Source organism: Corvus kubaryi, unplaced genomic scaffold (assembly GCF_017639235.1).
Source record: "Corvus kubaryi isolate FWS band 111438036 unplaced genomic scaffold, C.kubaryi_AGA036_p1.0 65438, whole genome shotgun sequence".
NCBI lineage: Eukaryota > Metazoa > Chordata > Aves > Passeriformes > Corvidae > Corvus > Corvus kubaryi.
Window position 1 is genome coordinate 255,144 of NW_024582002.1, and position 18,652 is coordinate 273,795.

Below are 18,652 nucleotides of genomic sequence, written 5' to 3' on the forward strand. Positions count from 1 at the left end.
ATTAAACATAGGTTGAATTGTCTGTAGCTAGGGAGTGATTCCTAACCACCCTGTCCTTCAAGATCCTTCAGTTCTAGCTCCTTCCAGACTCCTCAGTCATCAATTAATTATTTTATTTAAATAAACTGAAATGGAAAAGTTTTCACCTTGCACATGAGAACATCAGCTGTCACCAAAAGCTCACTTACCTGTGCAGCAGACTCTAGTTCCAGGCACTTAGTTACTCCTACCAGAATAAAGGAGTGACTCTCTTTAGAATGTCAGCAATAAATCTGACTGTAGTTTAAATACTTTTTCCCCAATGAATTAGATTTACTCTCTATTACAAGTGACTAAATTAAACGTAGTAAATGTGTAAATTAAATGTGATTTTCATGTTACAATAGCATTCAAAAACAAATATAAAATTATGGTGACCCAACGTTATTCCACCCACTCTGCTTGAGCCTCTCATTACCTGTGTTCAGCTGGAACAGGAGGAGGCCAAACAGCTGGATCTCTAAAAGGCTCATCTTGACAGGATACAGAGATATCTGGAGGTCTGTCCATTTTAAAACTCTCTAAAGTGTTGACAATGCTCTTAACTTGTTCATATTCTTCAACTAATTCTTGTCGGACCTTGAGAAATACATATGTTATTTAAAAATTGTTACAATTCAAACTTTTAAAAGAACCAAACAAACATAGAAAGTACCTCAAGAACACATGCTATCCTCAAAGGCAGGGACTCCCAGGCCTTTCTATTCACAAACCCCAGACCTACCAAGTTGATAATAGACCTTTAACAGCAGCATAAACAACTGAATCTCTGTCGAGTTCATTTTCCTGCTTGTTAATGTCCCAACCAGACATGATTGCTAAGGCAGGGATCACTCTTCCATAACATGTCCTGATGCTTGGATTTATGTGTGCATGTTGACATGTATGCACACATACTCTCATACTAGTAAGGGTGGTGTTGGCAGATCTATAGTAATTTGGTACTATTCTGGCAAAGAAGATCTCTGATTACAGTCTCTGATGTCCTAGTTATAAAACTGGCCAAATCATTAAAATGGATAGTGCTGTGAGGAGCAGGGCCTTGAACTCAATGATCCTTACGAGTGCCTTCCAACTTGAGAGTTTCCATGATTTTATTAATATATGTGACTGTCATCAGCAAGATGCTGATATGGACAGAGGGAAAGAGAAGGGTAAATCCCCAAGGCCCTGCACAGATCTTGCAACACTGCATTTACTTTACCAGAAGCTTTATGTACACCTGTACAAAAAGAGACTTAAGTACAGGAAGATCTTGATCATTTCACAGGGCAAAGCAGCCTTCTTGCTCATTCCAGATGGGGTAACTATGTCTTTCCAGAGACACAAGACATCCAGCTCAGGCAGGATTATTCCTGCCCTGCTTTGCTCTCTTTGCTTTCTCATCACACAATCCGTGGACACATTTCCCAGTGTGAGAGCTTCCAGCTGAGTTACAAATGTGATTGATTACTAACTTGGTTCCTTCAAACTGTCTTCACACACATCCCCCTCCTGTCCAAAAATAAATCTAGCCAAACAGCTGCTGTGAGGTACAAAGGAATGATACAGCATAAATCCTCCAGGGCACCACTCCACAAGAGACAGCCACTTCCTACTCCACTGCTCCAAGAGTACTGACAGAATTCCTTCTATCAGTCTTCTAACACATGCAGAGAAATTGGTGGAAAACAACTTTCTAGCACTGACAGCCAGCGTGCCGTCATTCACCTCACTGGACCAGCAAGGAGGATAGTATCTGAAAACTGAGGGAAAGTGACCATTTGATGCTTTGGAAGACGAAAACAGACTAACATCTGCCAGCCATCTCTTCGCCAGACCTGAGCAGATCAAACTTTGAAATACACACCCTATTCCTCAGTCAATACCTGGCAAATCAACCAACAAGGAATCCTCAATGTGTGGACCACAAAGGAAAACCAGAATAAACTCCTAGAGGCCTTAAAGAAACCGAGTCAGATGAAATAGGTGCAGATAGACCTTCTTGCAGTTGAGTAACAACACAGACATGAGGCAAAAAGGCTGTGCCATAGTTATGGAGTTGACTGAGCAGTGTCTTTGAGTGATCAGTGCTACTCTGAAGCAACCTAGAAAGGCTGCAAATGGAAAAATCACTGATTTAGACTCACCCAGTCTCTTTGCCCCCCATCACACACCCTTCCTTATGTGCCAGAATCCTCAGGAGGCTCCAGCTCAGGTTTTAGAGAGCCTGAAGAAAGCTTTTTAGGTTACTTATGATTAAGCATTTTCAAGAGATAGTGTGGGCCAAGTTAGCAGCTCACCACTGCCAAACAGGAGTAACTCCCTTTACTTCTCCCCAGCCACGCTCTGCCCCTGCTCTTCTGGATTCAATTCTGGCATCTCAGCACAGTAAGACAGGTTGGTAAAATGGCAAAAAAAATTGGCCTAGGAGGGTAAAAAGGAAATAAAGGACACTTCTGCTGGGTTAGCAAGCTGCACATGCACACCATCCTGTGACCAGATGAATCTCAGGAAAAAAAAAATGACAGGGGGCAGAGGAGGGAGAAGCTGGCACAGATGGAAGGAAGACAAAGTAGGGAAGAGCTTGGCATCTCTAGGCATGGCAGGATGTTAGCTGGATTCAGCTACCATGTGAAGCTGCCTGGTCCCCAGAGCCAGGCTCTGGTACAGCAGCCACCCCTACCAGCCACATCACCTCCTCCACAGAAGCAGCATCGTGGGCACTGGTGATGTTGGAAGGCCCAATAAAATGCCTTTCAGCCCATGGGATGGCCCCACAGCTTTGTTTTGACATGTCAACCCCAAGAATTTCCAGTACCCAAGCAGAAAACACATCCTATCATATGGGTATAAAACACAGTGAACAAGAATTGAGTTCACTCTTTCTTAGTGGTAGTTACAAACCATTTCAAGGAATACCTCTGTATTTCATAATCTGGCAACTGTTGTACCTTTTCCATCACTAGCTTTTATTTGCTACACTAGAGCTTGTACTTCTATACCCATGGCAATAAGTGTGGGTATTTGTACTATCGTAAATACAAATAATGGGGGGGAGGGGAGGGTTTATTCTGTCATGCTGAAGAAAAACTGATCAAGTTTATCTAAAAGTGTTTTCCAAACCTGAAATTACTGCCTGCAATTAGTGTTAGTTATTCAACAAGCTCCATTTTTTAAAAAGTGAAAATAACAAGTCCCTAAACCATATCCAAAACAGATGCCCTGCAACCCTGTCTGATCCGTGAAGGCATAGCTCCCATAATGACATCTATTCATGAGTTACCCAAAGAATGTTTCTTAATTAATCACAAAGTAACCTACTAAATGTGAATGAAACAGGCACGAAGCAAAAGCAACAAAAGCATAGATTGACCGAAATGTGTTTGAAATAATAAAAAGAAGAATTCACCCTTTACTCTTTAAGCAGGAATACAGTGCACCTAATCACCTGCACCAGTGACCACAGTCAGTCAGGGTGCCTTTCTGGCTGCTTCAAGCACTCCGGGAATCACTCAATTTCTGCTTGAGCTCCAGCGGAGGCCCCTGTGCTCTCAGCTCTTGTGCAACGCAGAGCACATGGTTCCAACACGCAGCAGGTTTTGCTCGACAGCCGCTGGCCTTGCTGTAAGCCAGTACTATCTCCCGGGGGCACGCTCTGCTGTCATTCTGCAGCTGCTCAACTGTCACTGAAGCAGCTCTTTCCTACAAGCCAGCTGTCTAGTAAAAACACTGCAACAGCCAAGAAACTCTCTCAGAATAAACAGGGAGAATGTCAGCACAAGTAAAGTTCACAGTAGCGGTCATGAGACTAAATCTACCTTTTAGTTTTGGTAAGGATGCATTGCTTCTGATTTTGAACCTTTCCAGCCCCAGCCTGCATTTACATGAATAAATATGCTCACCTGTCAGCCAAACCGCAAAGCACAATAAAGTAACTTTTCCTTTTTTCAAGTGAGCTCAGGAGGCCTAGGAATGAAGAATGGAGCTACACTCAGCCACCCAAGAGCAAGCTGGGAACTCCCTGGATGCAAAACAAGGATGAGTCTCAAGAGTAGGTCACCCTTGATACTCCCAAGTCAAGCCAGTCAAAAGATGATCAATGGCTCTGAATTTTCCATGAAGTCACAGGAATTCTTATGCTGTCATGTCTCTGCTTTGGTGGATCCTCAGCACGCATCTTTTGCCCTGTTTAAGTCCTGCAGGGTGTCCCAGACTAGTAACAAAATCCCTCTTCCCTGTTGAGTACTGATTTTGAATTCCCAGAAGCAGTATTGCATCAAGTGTAACTGAGCCAGTCAGTTGTTCCCAGGGGAGAAGATGTTAACATGTTCATATTCCTCCTCATCCTAAGCATCAGCTCCAAGCAAGAGGAATCCTTGTAATCAAGATATCCAGTTGCAAAGCTGAAGCTGTCTGTCTGACATGAAATGCAGCCCAAGAAATACTTGCACAGATCATTCTGTCTAGACCAAACTGTAGAAAATTGAAAACAATGACACCTAAGCAAAGAGAGGTAGATCAAGAGCATTTGGGAATCTGACCCAAAATCCCAACTACTTCCAGTTCACCCATGCTTCCACATTGCTCAATAAACTGCTGGAAAAATCCTTTGTCATACACAAGGCAACAAAGCAGATACACCAGGCATGAGGTACCTATTCAGGATAGAGCACCCACTGTTGAGAAGAGACCAAACAGGAAGAACAATGCTGGACATAAGAGATGTGAGTTGGTCAGCTGCACAGCCACAGCTGGAACTATTCTTTGAGATGTTCCTCAAATGAACATTTTTGTTTTACAAGGGAACATGTCCACAAACACACGAAACTGTGCTCACTGCCTCAGAAGTACCAGCAGGACAAACACCCTGTTAGTGAGCTGCACACAAACATACAGAAAGGAAGGGGATGCTTCATACTGACACTCAGCATTCCAGGAATCCTTAAGAAGGTTCAAGATTGTGAATGTGTATGCAGACAGTACATCCCAGAGAAGAACTGGTTTAAGTAACAATCTTCTCCTTTGAGCACCTACCTACATGGACATTCAAGAATAAAAGTTCTACCCACACAGTGTTAGTGACTGCTAAACTCCACCTCCAAAAAGTACCACTGGTATTATCCTCTCCAGATTCCTCAGATGATGGAGAAGCTGAAGAACCTGAAGAACAGGCTAGTTCCATATGCTAGAGGAGACAGAATTTCAGGTAAAAATCAACTGCATTAACCCTGTTAACCATGACCTAAGGGTTGCTTTGCTTCTCAAGCCACTTGCAAGAACCACACTAGTATGGGACTATTTTGCTTCTGCGTATTACTGGTACCAAGTGGGTTTGACCTGAATTTTGCTAAACTTACATAATGTGTATAGCATAACTCTTTAATGAGAAAGATCTAAAATTAATATCTAGATATTACTTTAATATTGTGAATGAATGTTACTTGTGATCCAGCTTCTTGGTTAAATTTTTTTCAGAACAGGTTGTCTGTCAAGACAGCTCCTTGACTGTGACTGACAGTTTGGATGTAGCTGCTGTTGGAGCTGGAAAGTAGTGCTAACATCCACATCATCAGACTCCCTCTTAGTCTGTCTCAAGGAGTGAGAAAGCACAACAATTATTTATAAAGAGTGGGTAAGAAAGCCGGTCTATCTCTGTAGGTCTCACCAATACATTCAGGTTCTGGTATGGAAAAGCTAGCAGTTCCAGGGCTGCATTGTTTGCTGTATCTGTATAATTTTGTTCCCATAAACAAATGAGGAGGCAAACAACCTAGGGATGAAGCCCTTATTTTATTTTATTTTATTCAGTCACACTTCTTACATTTTGGTGTTTGTGTCTGAGCCAAGACTGGCACCACTAGCAGCAAAGCAATATTCTGACAAATCTCATCTGCCACTACTGTGTTGGGAAGTTTCAGAATTAACATGAGCGCACAGCGTGACAGACGCTACCGCACCTGCTGCAGATCTTATTTGGGACAGATCTCTAAAGCATTTATGTGACATGGTCAGGGGCCATTCTTCTTTTGCCTAAAGGGGGTAATTTCTGAGAAGGTGCCAACTTCAGATCCTCTGCTAGAGAGCCAGCTGCCTTCCCCAAGGAATAATCCTGGGAACTGTGTTAATGGTCCTTTTGTGCTTGAGGTTTGTCTCCAGTGTGCAGCACACATTCCATGGTGCACAGGCTTCTCTAAAGCAGCTCAAACAACACACAATAACATGAGACTTGAGCAACCTTCACAAGACAAGAGCTGTTGAAAGTTTATAGGAAGAATCAATGTCATCAGAGGAAACACTATATACGAGATGTGAAGACAATGCAGTGGTTCAATGCAGCTGCAGAATGAGGAAAGCCTCATGCTCTACTTTCACATCAGCTGCAAGTTTGGCAGGAACTAAGGACATGCACTGGGCATGAACACCTTGTATCAGCACGTCCTGGGGTGGGAAAAAGCTTGAATACCAGTACTTGGATGTGAGTATCTCCTATACAACATCCAGCTTACTACATTACCAGGAAAACTAGGTACTATCTCTGCTGCATGTACACACACATGTTTTGCAAACAAGCTCTTCATCTACAGACTTCTACAATTCTATGATAGACACCTATGAATAATACTGTTATTACAAAGTGATTGTTAACAGTGTTGTACTTATCAGAACACAAAATACTCTACGTTAGTGTCAGAAGTTTCAAACACAAACCCATAAACAAATCATCTGCTGCAATAAAAAGGAAAATTTGCTTCTGTTTTTAAGTGATATCATTTAAACATATGATATTTAGAAAAATTTATTGAAATAATCTCTTTAGCTACCTACTGCAAAATTGTATCTTTTATAGGGGCTATGTCATTCTTTCAAAACATAGTCTTTATGCAATATGAATTCTTTATTCTAGAAAACATCTTTATATGATTTTCCTCCTTTTTTATGTTTATGGAACACATTTTGTACCACGAAAAATGGCACCAAAAAATGTAAGGAAGACTTAAATACTGAAAGTAATAAATAGGTGTCCTTGGGGGTTCTTACATTTCACCAGCAGATTACTTCCACGGCTTCAACAGAACCCTGTTTAGCAGGGAGATGGATGTGTGCAAGACTCGGGCTAAGAGTAGGACTTGCAGTTTGAGAAACCTCATCCAAATTTGTACACTATAGTCATACAGTTAGCTGCTACTCAGACAACCATTCTAGAGATGCTAACCCACCCACTCGCATTTTACCTTACTGGACATTAGATGACCAAAAGATACAAGAGGAAAAGGAAGTCCTTAATTTTTTCAAAATTATGCAATCACAGACAGTATGTAAACACAAACAGACCAGGAATTAGACAGATATCCTAAGTGAAAACAACAAAAGAATTGATTCGTTTAGAAAAACAGAATTCCTTTTGAACACAACGCAAAAAATATTTTCCCATGAATACCAACAAAATATTGTACAAAAAATGTTGCAAACATCACTGAAATATAAGTCCTCTACATCTTATAAGGTTTGGGAAGTATAGTGTGGTTTTCAAACATCAAGTAATAGAATATGGGCAATGTTATTTCACCCTACCTGTTGCCATTTGCCCTTAATTGCTGGATCTCTGATTGACTGGCAATGTCTCTGGATTTGCTGGATGACACCCTGGTAATATACCATAGAAGAGTCGTAATTTCCAAGGAGTGCATATTCTCTTCCTTTTTTGGCATTATCACAAATCTCTGCTAAATTCATCTTCACTCAGAAATCTAAAAGAGAACATAATCACCAGAAAAATGAATTTTACATGCTGTAGAATAATTCAGTGAGTGACACTTTAGTTTTGTTATTTCTCTCATAGCTGAATTGTGTCTTTCCAATGCCGTTCCCATCCAGTCCTGCTCTTCTACAATCATTTATGTCTGGAGTGTCTCTTTACCAGCCTAAGGTTTCAGATCATGAATCATAACTCTTTTATAGTGATAAAAAGCCGAACTTCTTTGCTGCCTTTGGCCCCAATCCTGTTAAATTAATGCAAGAAAATTAAATGCCCTGCCCACACTGAACCTAACAAACTAAACTTTAATTTGTAGATCACCACAATATATTAGCAGCCATGAGCTGTGAATCACAAATCACACGAGGCGTTAAATTGCTTTTTATACTGTTGTATTACATACGTGCCTAAATGTGCCAACCAGCATCAGGGATGTCTGCACTTCACACTTTCAAGAGCCCGCACCCTAATGAGATTATGATATGGTTGAATGACTGCTTTACTATAGACAAAGTTGAGAGCCTCATTCTGTTTAAATATTCTTTCAAAGTACTCCAACATCCACATGCTGACTTGAATTTTTTCATTAAATTTAACATGTCACTTTGGGATTTATGGCAGAGTTAGCAGTCCAAATTTAACATTCCTAAGAACAGTGATTCTCAAAGTATAACCTTCCCCTAGTCCTCCAATTGCAGCATGACTTTAAGGCAAACCCATAGCCCAGCTTTTCCCAGTAACCATTCAAGAAAGACTTAAGCTGTGTTGTACATCTAGGTTTGTATTTAAGGTTCAAGACTGAAGCAGTGCTTGCCCTTTTATCTAAATCTCGTGTGACCCAAAGTTTAGGTCCTCACCACACAAAAAGAGCATCAGTTCCTTTCCCTTGTTCTCTGACTCAGTGTGCATGGGGTCCCTGACATTCACCCAGATACAAACCTCTGGAAATGAAAAATAAAAAATTGCAATTCATAGCTGTGCAATGCAGAGTTGCACTGACCAAGAGGGAGGAGGTCACCTCTGGAGGGTGGTCCACTAGCTGCATCAAGGGTTTGGCAAGACCAAGGAGGTGGAGAAGAAACTGGGAAGGAGGGATACAAACACAGATCAGGCTGCACAGCTGAAAACAGCCCGTGGTACAGGGGTGCACACAGAAGGAACAGGTGGTAGCAGACAGAAGCCAGAACAGGGAGAAACAATATTTTATGTCCTAGTGGGTTATAACAATGCTAGCAGGTTTTATAAACAGACAAGACAAGAGCAAGATGGCATTAAGGAGGACATGTCTTACACCTTTGTATTCCCTTGTGCTTAGCAAAATTCAAGCCCCTGACAATTTAAACAGATATCCACATGACATTCATTCTGCCCTGGGCAAACAGACGCTCCACCTCCCAAAGGTGCCAAACTGATGGTCCTAACTGCTGCCTGCAGCTGCACACCAGGTCTGCTCCACCACCTTGTCACACCTGCTCCCTACAACAAAGCCATGGAAACCTGCCATCCTCACTTAAACCCACAGGTCACACAACTTGCATGTGGCCGAAGACTTTGATGGCAAGCACATGCTGCCACCCCACAGATGACACTCCACCAAGCACAGCAGGACATACTGGGGCTTTACTTGTCCTCATGCTGTGCTGCACATTTCAGCTTGCACATCATTCCCACTGGCTGTTGTAATCTACTGGGCAGGAGAAAATCTAAGGTGGAAAGGCCACCAACCCTAATTTTGTTTCCTGACATAGGCAGGATACATCATTACTGAGATCTAGATCAGCAGCAACTATGACCATTTAATTTTTAAATACAGAAGATCATAACTAATAGGGGAAAAAAGTGATGTCACACTGCACTGGAAATGGATAAAATGATAGGAACTGAAGATAGGTTATAACCCATTCAGATCTCATGAGTCAACTTATAAATGAACAGAACACCATCTGGGGCAGAATCCATTGACCTGTCTTCAAACACATCCAGGTTAGGATCTGCTTCACAACCAGCCTGTCGCCATTAAGGAAAACATTCCTCAAATCTCTGGAGGTTTGCCCCATACGTAGTGAAACAGAGAGAGCAAATGAAACATTTCTAAGGAACTGCTGAATTCAGTTCCTAGAAATCCATTAAACAGAACACATACTTGCTTTACAACCTCTCCTGCCTCTTTATTACAGCTAGTTCCCACCTTCCAGGCATATTTAACTGCCTTTTGCCTTAAGAGGGCTGATACATCCAACTCCCCTTAATTCCAGAAAAGTCCCCTGCTCACCAGAGGAGACAGGAGCTTATCTCTGTCTGTGATGGAAGCTGGGTCAATCGACAGGCAGCAGGCAGGCCATAGGAGCCATGCAAACATGTGCCCACTTCAGGACAGTGGTTAGACAAGGAAGCTGAGAAGCAGGATGCAGAAAAATTTACATGGTTCTAAAATTGCAGGAGCAAAGCAAACAAGACTCTCCCATTTCCTCCAGCCACCAATAGTTTGGGGGCTTCTAGCCTCATGCTGGTGATGCCAAAGCTTAAGCATGAGCTTGAGGCCTGGTGTGTCACACTGGAGAGCTTATAAAACATTGACAGGCACTGAAACTTGGAGCACGGAGGGAGGCTGGTAGATGTACACCTATGTACCTACTGAGCGGTGACTGCCTCCAGAGCTAAGCTGACAAAAGCCCCTGGATCTTTCTCCTGGACTCAGGCACTTATCACCTACCCTAGACACCCAAGCAGGTCATATAGCTTGAAAAGGTGTATATAACATCACCCATTTACCTGAGCCATATTTGAAACAACAGCTGTTGGCCTCAGTCCTAAATCAGTTCTTTCATGGAATCCCAGGCAGTTCTCTGAGATTCTACTGCTATTTAAAACTAATGCTAAAAATGGTTTAAACAAACTACAAGCCTCGTATGCACACTAGTGATGGCAATGTTACTTCAGAATAACCAAAGCAAATCAAAACAAATAAGTGCAAAATCAAGGAAAAATTATTTTTTAGGAAGGAACTACTTCCTGTGTTGTTTTCTGGACATCACACTCTTCAGTGTCAGAGATGGGGGAGGGATGCAGAATTAACTAGAACTAGGTGAGGGGTTTTTTGTGTTATGTACTTACTCTTCATTATCTGTTCTACATTGTATTATAGAGTTCATACAAAATCAGAAACGTCCAAGGAACCACAAAATATAAATAGAGTGTTTTGTTGTTTGTTACTTGGGGCTTTGTTTAGATATTTAATTTTCCTACCATATCACAGCCACATCTTTTAAGTAAATATACAGCCAGGGACAACTCTTGTCAAGTACATTTAGAACAACTTACACATTACTTGTGACACCAGCTTTTCATTCTATCATTGTGTGGTTCTCTCCTGCACTAGACCGTAACAGCTCCACTGCACATCAAGATATCCTTGGAGATTCCTTAGTTCATGGATCATTGACAAGAAGAGACATTACAGACATTCATGTCAGCATAGCTGCCACACATGGGGTCTTAAGCCCACTCGTTAAAAGCCCTGCAGCAGCCACGCGCAAAGGTCACAGGGGATATTAATCTCTATTCTTTGGAGCATAAGCTGAGCTGATCCCTATCTGGGGTCGGAAAATAATTTTTCTCCCAGAACTAAAGCAACACACAATTGAGCAAGATCCAAAAGACAGTCTCTACTTTAACATTAAAGTATTATATACACAAAATATATCCATGGGCAGATACAGTGACTGTGTGAATGACAGGCAAAGGGGGACAGCTTGCTTAGCACACTATTCCAAACTTGTGTGCCACACCAGTGGGAGTGGATACAGGACTGACCCCCTTCAACCCATCTCTCTCAGCATTATCTCAGCAGAGTCTTACCAGAGGCAGCAAATGCCCTCCCCTAAGAGGGGCTCTGCAGCAGAGCTTTTCCTCTTGCTTGATCCTGAACATTCACTCTGCAAGTGCCAAAATAGAAGGCACCTGCTATCTTTACATGTCTCTTTTATGCATGTATTTTGACACAGTGACACAACTGCATCCCATTTTCTCCACAAGTCCTTGGCTCTTGCACAGGATGAATGACTCTTATTAAATGAGCTGTTACACACTTTTGCTTTATTATTGTTTCAATAGTCACATCAAGCCTTATTTAATACCTACTAATCAGATTTTATCAGTTAATTCCTCACTGAGAGGGCTATAGCATATCTGGATTCTTTGGGACATTTGTCTTTCTCTGACCAAAATTTTACCCATGCAAAACAGAAACATTCCACAACTCCCTGAGATTGCTGGACATATGCTCTCACATCATAGCAGCCCTGCAGTACTGCTGACTGGACAACTGAACATCTGGAAAGGCCTGGACATTCGCTGATGTTTCTCATTTTCTGTAAATCAGCCATGCATGATGCCGGGCATCCTGAAATGCAATGTAAGAGTTACAAGAAATGTCACAAGACAGAGAGTCACACTGTTAGGCACCATCTCCTGAATTCAGTGCATATGACTGAGGTATGACTGCAGAGTCAGGATGACTCTCTGCCACGGCACAATCCCAGAACAGGTCAATAGCCACACAGAGCAAAGCAAGGAAGAGAATTCCAGTGTTAAGAGGTTTTGATTTTTGGATTTATCCACTTTTCATGTGCACCCATTTCCATTGTCAGAGTCTAAGGAATAAACTGAAGTTTTTCTTTCCTCTGATTCCTCTTACTGCTTGGAAGCTTTTCGTTACAGTTAATTGAAACCTGCCCTTCTTAGGCTAAGGCCATATTGGTTTTGTAAGCCAGCTTTGACCAGTTTCAAACAGCTCTTTCTGCCTCAATTATGTCTTCACTTAAATAGTACAATGATCTGATTTGCAGCCTTCTCTTCAAATTTAAAAGTTGCTAAAATAGAGACATGTAACAATATGACAATGCTTTATCTGAAAAAGCATAAACAGCAACACTAACTGGAACATTGTCAGAGGAACAAAAAAGTGTTTTTCCCTGCATGACATATGATTCCTACCAGAACCCTACAGAAGTCTATTTCTGACTGAAATACAGACTGTATTTTTTTCATGTGCTTGATGCATTTTGATTTTTAAGAATAAGTTACTAAAAAATGCAATAATTAAAATAAATTAAATAAGTCTTTCATGCTTTATTGTAAAGATTATGTCTTTTGTTTTGTTGTTAGGTGCAGAACAACTGATCTTCATTTCTAATAATTAACTGTCCCTGTTCAGAAGCAATTGCTGATGCTGCAGACAGTTATCAGGCATTACGTTTGCATGACAAAAACAACATTTTAACTGATCATTGTCAGATAAAATACAAACAAACAAAAGGCTTGCCAAGTTCCATAGCCAAATCCATCTTTCCCTGTTAACACGGCTTTGTTTAAACATGCAGCTGTGGTCCCATGGACTGGTGTGGAAACCAGTGATTGTGACCTCACAGGATCACAACTCCTGCTAAGAACATACCTATAAGTAAGGACATGGCTCAGTTCCAGCAGATTTGATTTTAAACTACATGTAAAAGAATCAAAGATGAGAAATGTGCTATGCCAGTGCTGTTTTTTCCTTTTGCTGTGTCCATTAGCAGTGACAAGACTGGCTACAATGGCAGCAGCAGCGCTGAGGTTGCAGCAGGTAATGTCACTCTTCAAAGCAGCAGACATGCCAGATAAAACATACACACACATACCATGGTCCACGAAACCCAGCACCAAGGGATCTCTCAATTCAGTCAACTACTTTCTGCTAACTGGTTTCTGGCCTCTTTGCACTGAAACTCTGTGTTGCAATAGCAGACATGGAGTTAATGGGGAAATGTGTATGGAAGTGAGAAGGAGAAGAAGCATGCATGCAGGCCTCAAACTATTTTTGTGTGCATTCTTCTGAGACTTAACTTGAAACAGAGAGTTATTTGAATGCAAGTGAAAAAAAAATCTTCAAATGAATTAAAGATATTCATCACAAGTTAAAAGTAAACACATAAGAAAACACTAAATAGGTGGTCAGTGTTTTAACTAAAGATTAATTTAGAGATTTAAATTAGAGATTTCATTAGTTTGGTGAACCAAACAGAAAGTATCCTGGAGAATGAAATGGCCATTTGCAGAGCCTTTGAAGTACAGTTTTCTGAAGAAGTAGAAAGGAGAATCAGAGACAGCTGTGCTATTCCTAAAATCGTATCCTTCTCCAGGCACCTCATACACCAGCTTCAGACACATCCATATGGTCACATCACCATTGTTTGGGGTAATGAGGTGTTCATCAGCAAGGCTGGGTAACGAAAAGAGCTAAAAAAATGCTGTGGGGCACTCTGGGGAGTGTAACTCCATACACACACGCTTGCAAGCTTCTGTTCCATCTTAGCCCTGCTGGACCCAGGCTGGCTCCACACATCTCTCTCCTCTCCAGGACAGCCTCCAGGGCTTCTGGCATTAGTATCAAATCAAACCTAAGCCCGTGTTCAGGTGGGACCAGCCCGAGGTGGATCGGTCAACCCTTCCTCTGACAGGATGCAGGACCCAAGTACTTGAAGGATTCTGGAAGGTCTGTCTGGAGCTCAACAAAGTGGAACCCAGCCCAAGTCAATAATCCCTCTGGTCCTTTGCGGAGCCACTTGCTTCTCTGCATATCATGTGTGTAAGCACTTCTGGTAGAGCAAACATGCCACCAAAGACTCCCAAGATGGCTCTGTGCAGAGCCAGCCTGGGTTCAGCATGTTTCAGAGGTTGGGCTCTGTGCCAAGAAAGGCAGGGAAACTGCTCCTGCACCCTGAATACAGCACACCCATTCCCCCCGCGCTGCAGCCCATGAGCCCCACCAGACCACAGTCAGCTCCACAAAGACTCAGTGCTGCTCCTGCGACATCCCCAGCTCAGCCAGTCTGCAACCCAGATACGCTTTCCATGAATAATTGCAGGTTTAATACACTCACATGTGTTTATAACCCTGACCCATAAGGTCAGAAGCCTGGGCTGAATACTTTTCCACCTTTCAAACCCCACTCTGAATTTCAAAGAATTGGCTCTTTAGGACTAAGAATATGTAATATTTAAGTAGAATAGTATATACGTTTTTAAATATACATTTATATGCATATTGCTGATAGTGCTACAGACATCAATTCTTCAGATTTCTCAGCTCATCCCCAAAAGAATCAGCTTTTTTTTTTTTTTAATTAATTACACAGAAAACCAGATAAAAGCCTATTATTGTTTTCTTGTATTCCATTTACTTCCTTGTCTTTTGATTTGGATTAGGTCAGGGCAGGATCCATTTCTCCCCATTACCTGCTCAAAACCCAAAATCTCCAAGAGCCAAGCACCCTGGAAGCATGCTGCAGCTGCAATGTTCACTTCTGCAGTCTGGCAAGTACCAGGAGCTGCACGAAGCCAAAGCCTTGCTAGGATATAGCCAACACAGGGGTGGGGGGAAAAGGAAGAATAAAGAAACTGCTCAACAATCTGCAGCTGCAATAAAAATCAAGCATCCACTGGAAAGAAACCCATCTCTGTAAAATGTGAAACTGTAGTAGGAATAGACATTCAGTAGTCATATACAAGGGAGTACTAATGCACTGATGCTTTTAAGATACAGATTTTCAGGAACAAACAATGACACCCCCTTATATACCAATCATAAACATCTGTATTTTAAGTATGATACGTAGAGAAACTGTAATTTTATTCCCCCTCATGGCTGTTGGGAGAATGCAAGATAAAGAATAACACTAGAACTGTTAGCAGAGGAAATGGAGAGAGAAAAGGGACAAATGCCAATACTGACATCATGACAGAAGTTTCGGGGGAAAAAATAGAAATGTAGCAAAATAATTTTTAAAAAGTAACACTGTGTCTAGACCACGTAGTGCAACAAGCTCAACAGAGCCTAAGCGTGGTAGGAGATGTGAAACTGGAAACTAGAAATGCAAACTGGTTGGGGAAACTTTCCAGGGCTCCCTCTGACCATTGCCTCCTTCGTACCCATTCCCAGCCTCCGGTCTGCTCTGCCTTCTGCTCAGCCCTCTCCGTCCATCTGCTCCACCACTCCTCCTCCAGCACATCTCTCCCCTTCCACCTATGTTCCCACGTGCCCCTTTCCTTGCATTCTTTCTCTCCCCCTTGGCATCCAGAGGCTCCCCCCCCAGCCCATCCTCCCCTCACCGCAGCAGACACTCACCCGTATTTCTCCCCCACCCACCCCCCATTCACTCCCCTGCCCCGCGCCTCCCCCTGCCGCCGCACCGCCCCTGCGCCCACCCCCATAGCCGGCCCTGCCGCACCGCCCCTCCCTCCAGCCCCTCCCGCCCCGGCAGCGGCACAGGGGCTTCTCTCCCTCGCTGTCCCAGAGGGAAGAGCCGCCTCGGTGTCCTCGTTCAGAGTGAGCCTCCCGTCCCCACAGGGGTCCCCTCCGCAGCACCCATCTCTCCCCCTCCGCCGAGAGCGCTGGGGGCTGTAGTTCCCTCCCGCCGCCTCTCCCGGCAGCCCCCAGCGCCAGACGGGGGGGCGCGGACTACACTTCCCGGCACGCTCTGCGGGAGCGGAGGGGGGCGCCCCCGCCCTCCTCCAGCCTCTACCTCTGGTCGCCCCCCCATCCCCGCCGCCTCTCTCAGCGTGGCGGGGTCGGAGCCGCCGCCCGGCGCGGGCAGCAGCGCCGTGAGGGGCTGCCCCGTTCCCGGGCCCTGCCGTTACCTGGGAGAGCCGGGGGTGCGTGTCCGCGGGCGGGAGCGGCGCGGGGAGGGGGCGCAGCGCTGCGGCTCCGTCAGACCGGGGCGGGGGGGGGGGGGGGGGCGGGCGGGGGGGGGCGGGCGGGGAAGGGGGTGCGCGCGCGCGGCGACGGGCGGTTGCCATGGCGGCGGCGGCGGGCGCGGGGAGGGGACGGCACCGCCACCCCGGCCTCCGGAGCGCCTCCGCCTTGCCCTGACGGCGGGGGAAAGGGATTTTCCTAAAGGAAAACGCCGCGGCACCGGCGGCGATGGCTGCGGGCGCCGCCGCCCAGCCCGTGTTTGGCAGCCCTCGGCAGGGCTCCGCGCTGAGCATCGCGGGCGGAGAGCGTCCCGCTCGCTGCGGGAGCTGGAGCGGCGCAGTGCTCGGCCGGGCAGGAGGGAGGGAGCGCCGGCCGTGCTGTGCGCTGTGCTGCGCCAGTGCTCGGATCGGGGAGGCTGAAAACACAGAGTCACGGGATGCGTCAGGCTGGAAGGGGCCACGGGGGAGCATCTGGTCCAAACTCCCTGCTCAAGCAGGGCCGTCCTGGAGCGTATGGCACAGGATTGAGTCCAGGCACTTCTTGAATAGCTCCAGTGAGGGAGGCTCCACAACCTCTCTGGGCAGCCTGTTCCAGTGCGCGGTCATTGCACAGTAAAGAAGTTCTTCCTCATGTTCAGCTGGAACTTCCTGTGCATCAGTTTCTGCCCTTGCGTCGTGTCCTTGTAGCTGGAACCACCGAGAAGAGCTCTGAATTCACATCAGAGCTCATTCACACTCTGAATGCAAACCTCATCTGCCTCCACCTCGGCTGTGGGAGTGTCTAGGAAATGCAGAGCACACGTTTGTCCTGTATGGGCACGCAGAAGGGCACTGGACCATCTTTGCTATAGCAGTTTAATACACTTTTATAGTACAGTAAAGGAACATTTTTAGGGATTTGCCCTGTTCCTGGACCAAAGTGGTATTTGGTGATCACAGGCAGCCTCTCAGGGCGGCACCACCCAGTTCGTGTCATCTCCTGAGGGTGAATTTTACCTAGCGTTTCTGTAGCGTGCGGCTCACGGTTAATATGAGCAGCCTGGTGTCCTGCGAGGGGAGCCATGCAGTTATAAATCTTTCTAAGGATGTAATTTCACAGTTAATGCAAGCCAGCCTGTGTCTGTGTTGCCACCAAAAGAGGCAGTCCTGCATTTCTCTGATCATGGCCATGCCTTCCTGTTTGTTACTTACACCGCAGTAACACCAATGATGCCATCTGGCAAGGCAAGCCTGGGATCTGATCTGGTGGAGAGCCAGTTATGCTCCTCCAAAAAGTTAACCGAGTTCAGCTGGAAAAAGTTACCGAATTAGCTGAGTCTGTAGAGCTGCCGCAGGCACAAGGAAGGCAGAGGAGATGTGGAGGCAGGAGCAGCCCATTGAAATCTCAGCGGATCTGAGCTGTATTTCTGCAGTGAGCCCTTACTCACTGCAGTGAGCCCTTACTGCTGGAACTGCCTTGTGACAGCTCTGAGGGTGTCCCAGTAACGATGATCTTGTGATCACACCTGGTAGTAGTACGTGATTTCTCTGGAAAATTTCTGTTGTAGTTACTTTAAGGTAGCAGCATGAGGTTGTGTCTCACAATAAGGTTCTCAGAAATGCTGACACAAGCGAAAGAGCAGGGATTGAAACTAAAAGCTCAGTATGCCTCTTAAACAATACAGGATGCATGAATGTGTCACCCATATATCTACGGATCTTGCTTCCCTCAAAATCATGTGGAGATTCTTATGTCTTTGTTGAGGATTTTGGAACCGGGAAATGTGATGGCCAAAATCGTGATGAATTCATAACAGCTGCAACTCTGGCTTTTCCAGATTTCTTCGAACTTGCCTGCCCATGACATCAATTCCTGCTGTTTTTTCACAAACCCAAAAACATAGATGCTGTGCAGACCTTACAGAGTTCAGTGTTTCTAGGGGAGAGCAGATGATAAGCAGCCTTGTCCCAGCACTTCCATAATGCCCCTTCCCACGAGACTATGTACCTCTTATCACATTAGGCAACGCATTAACTGCTTTGTCTGAGGATTGTATCCCCAGCTAGGAAACTGTGACACAGAGAAGCTTGAGTATTTGGGCATAATCTCTATTTGTCTGGTTGGGTATTCTTCCCCCATCCCTTTTTTTAGTAATGATTGAGTCG

At 44.5% G+C, this 18,652-nt stretch overlaps 1 protein-coding gene across 2 annotated transcripts in view; it reads right to left on the bottom strand.

Moving 5' to 3' along the window:
- Nucleotides 1-16,538, bottom strand: part of LOC121673442 (katanin p60 ATPase-containing subunit A-like 1) — a 39,768-nt gene extending 23,230 nt beyond the window's left edge. The window contains exons 1-3 of one of the 2 annotated variants that reach the window (XM_042046736.1): nucleotides 16,454-16,538; nucleotides 7,594-7,769; nucleotides 458-618 (exon numbers count right to left, since the gene is read on the bottom strand). In XM_042046736.1, the coding sequence (XP_041902670.1) occupies nucleotides 458-618; nucleotides 7,594-7,755 (323 nt within the window). In that variant the 5' untranslated portion in view covers nucleotides 7,756-7,769; nucleotides 16,454-16,538. Of the gene's footprint in view, nucleotides 1-457; nucleotides 619-7,593; nucleotides 7,770-16,044; nucleotides 16,146-16,453 lie in introns of those variants that run through there. The other variant, XM_042046737.1, reaches the window with a different exon arrangement.
- Nucleotides 16,539-18,652: the final 2,114 nt, after the last annotated feature.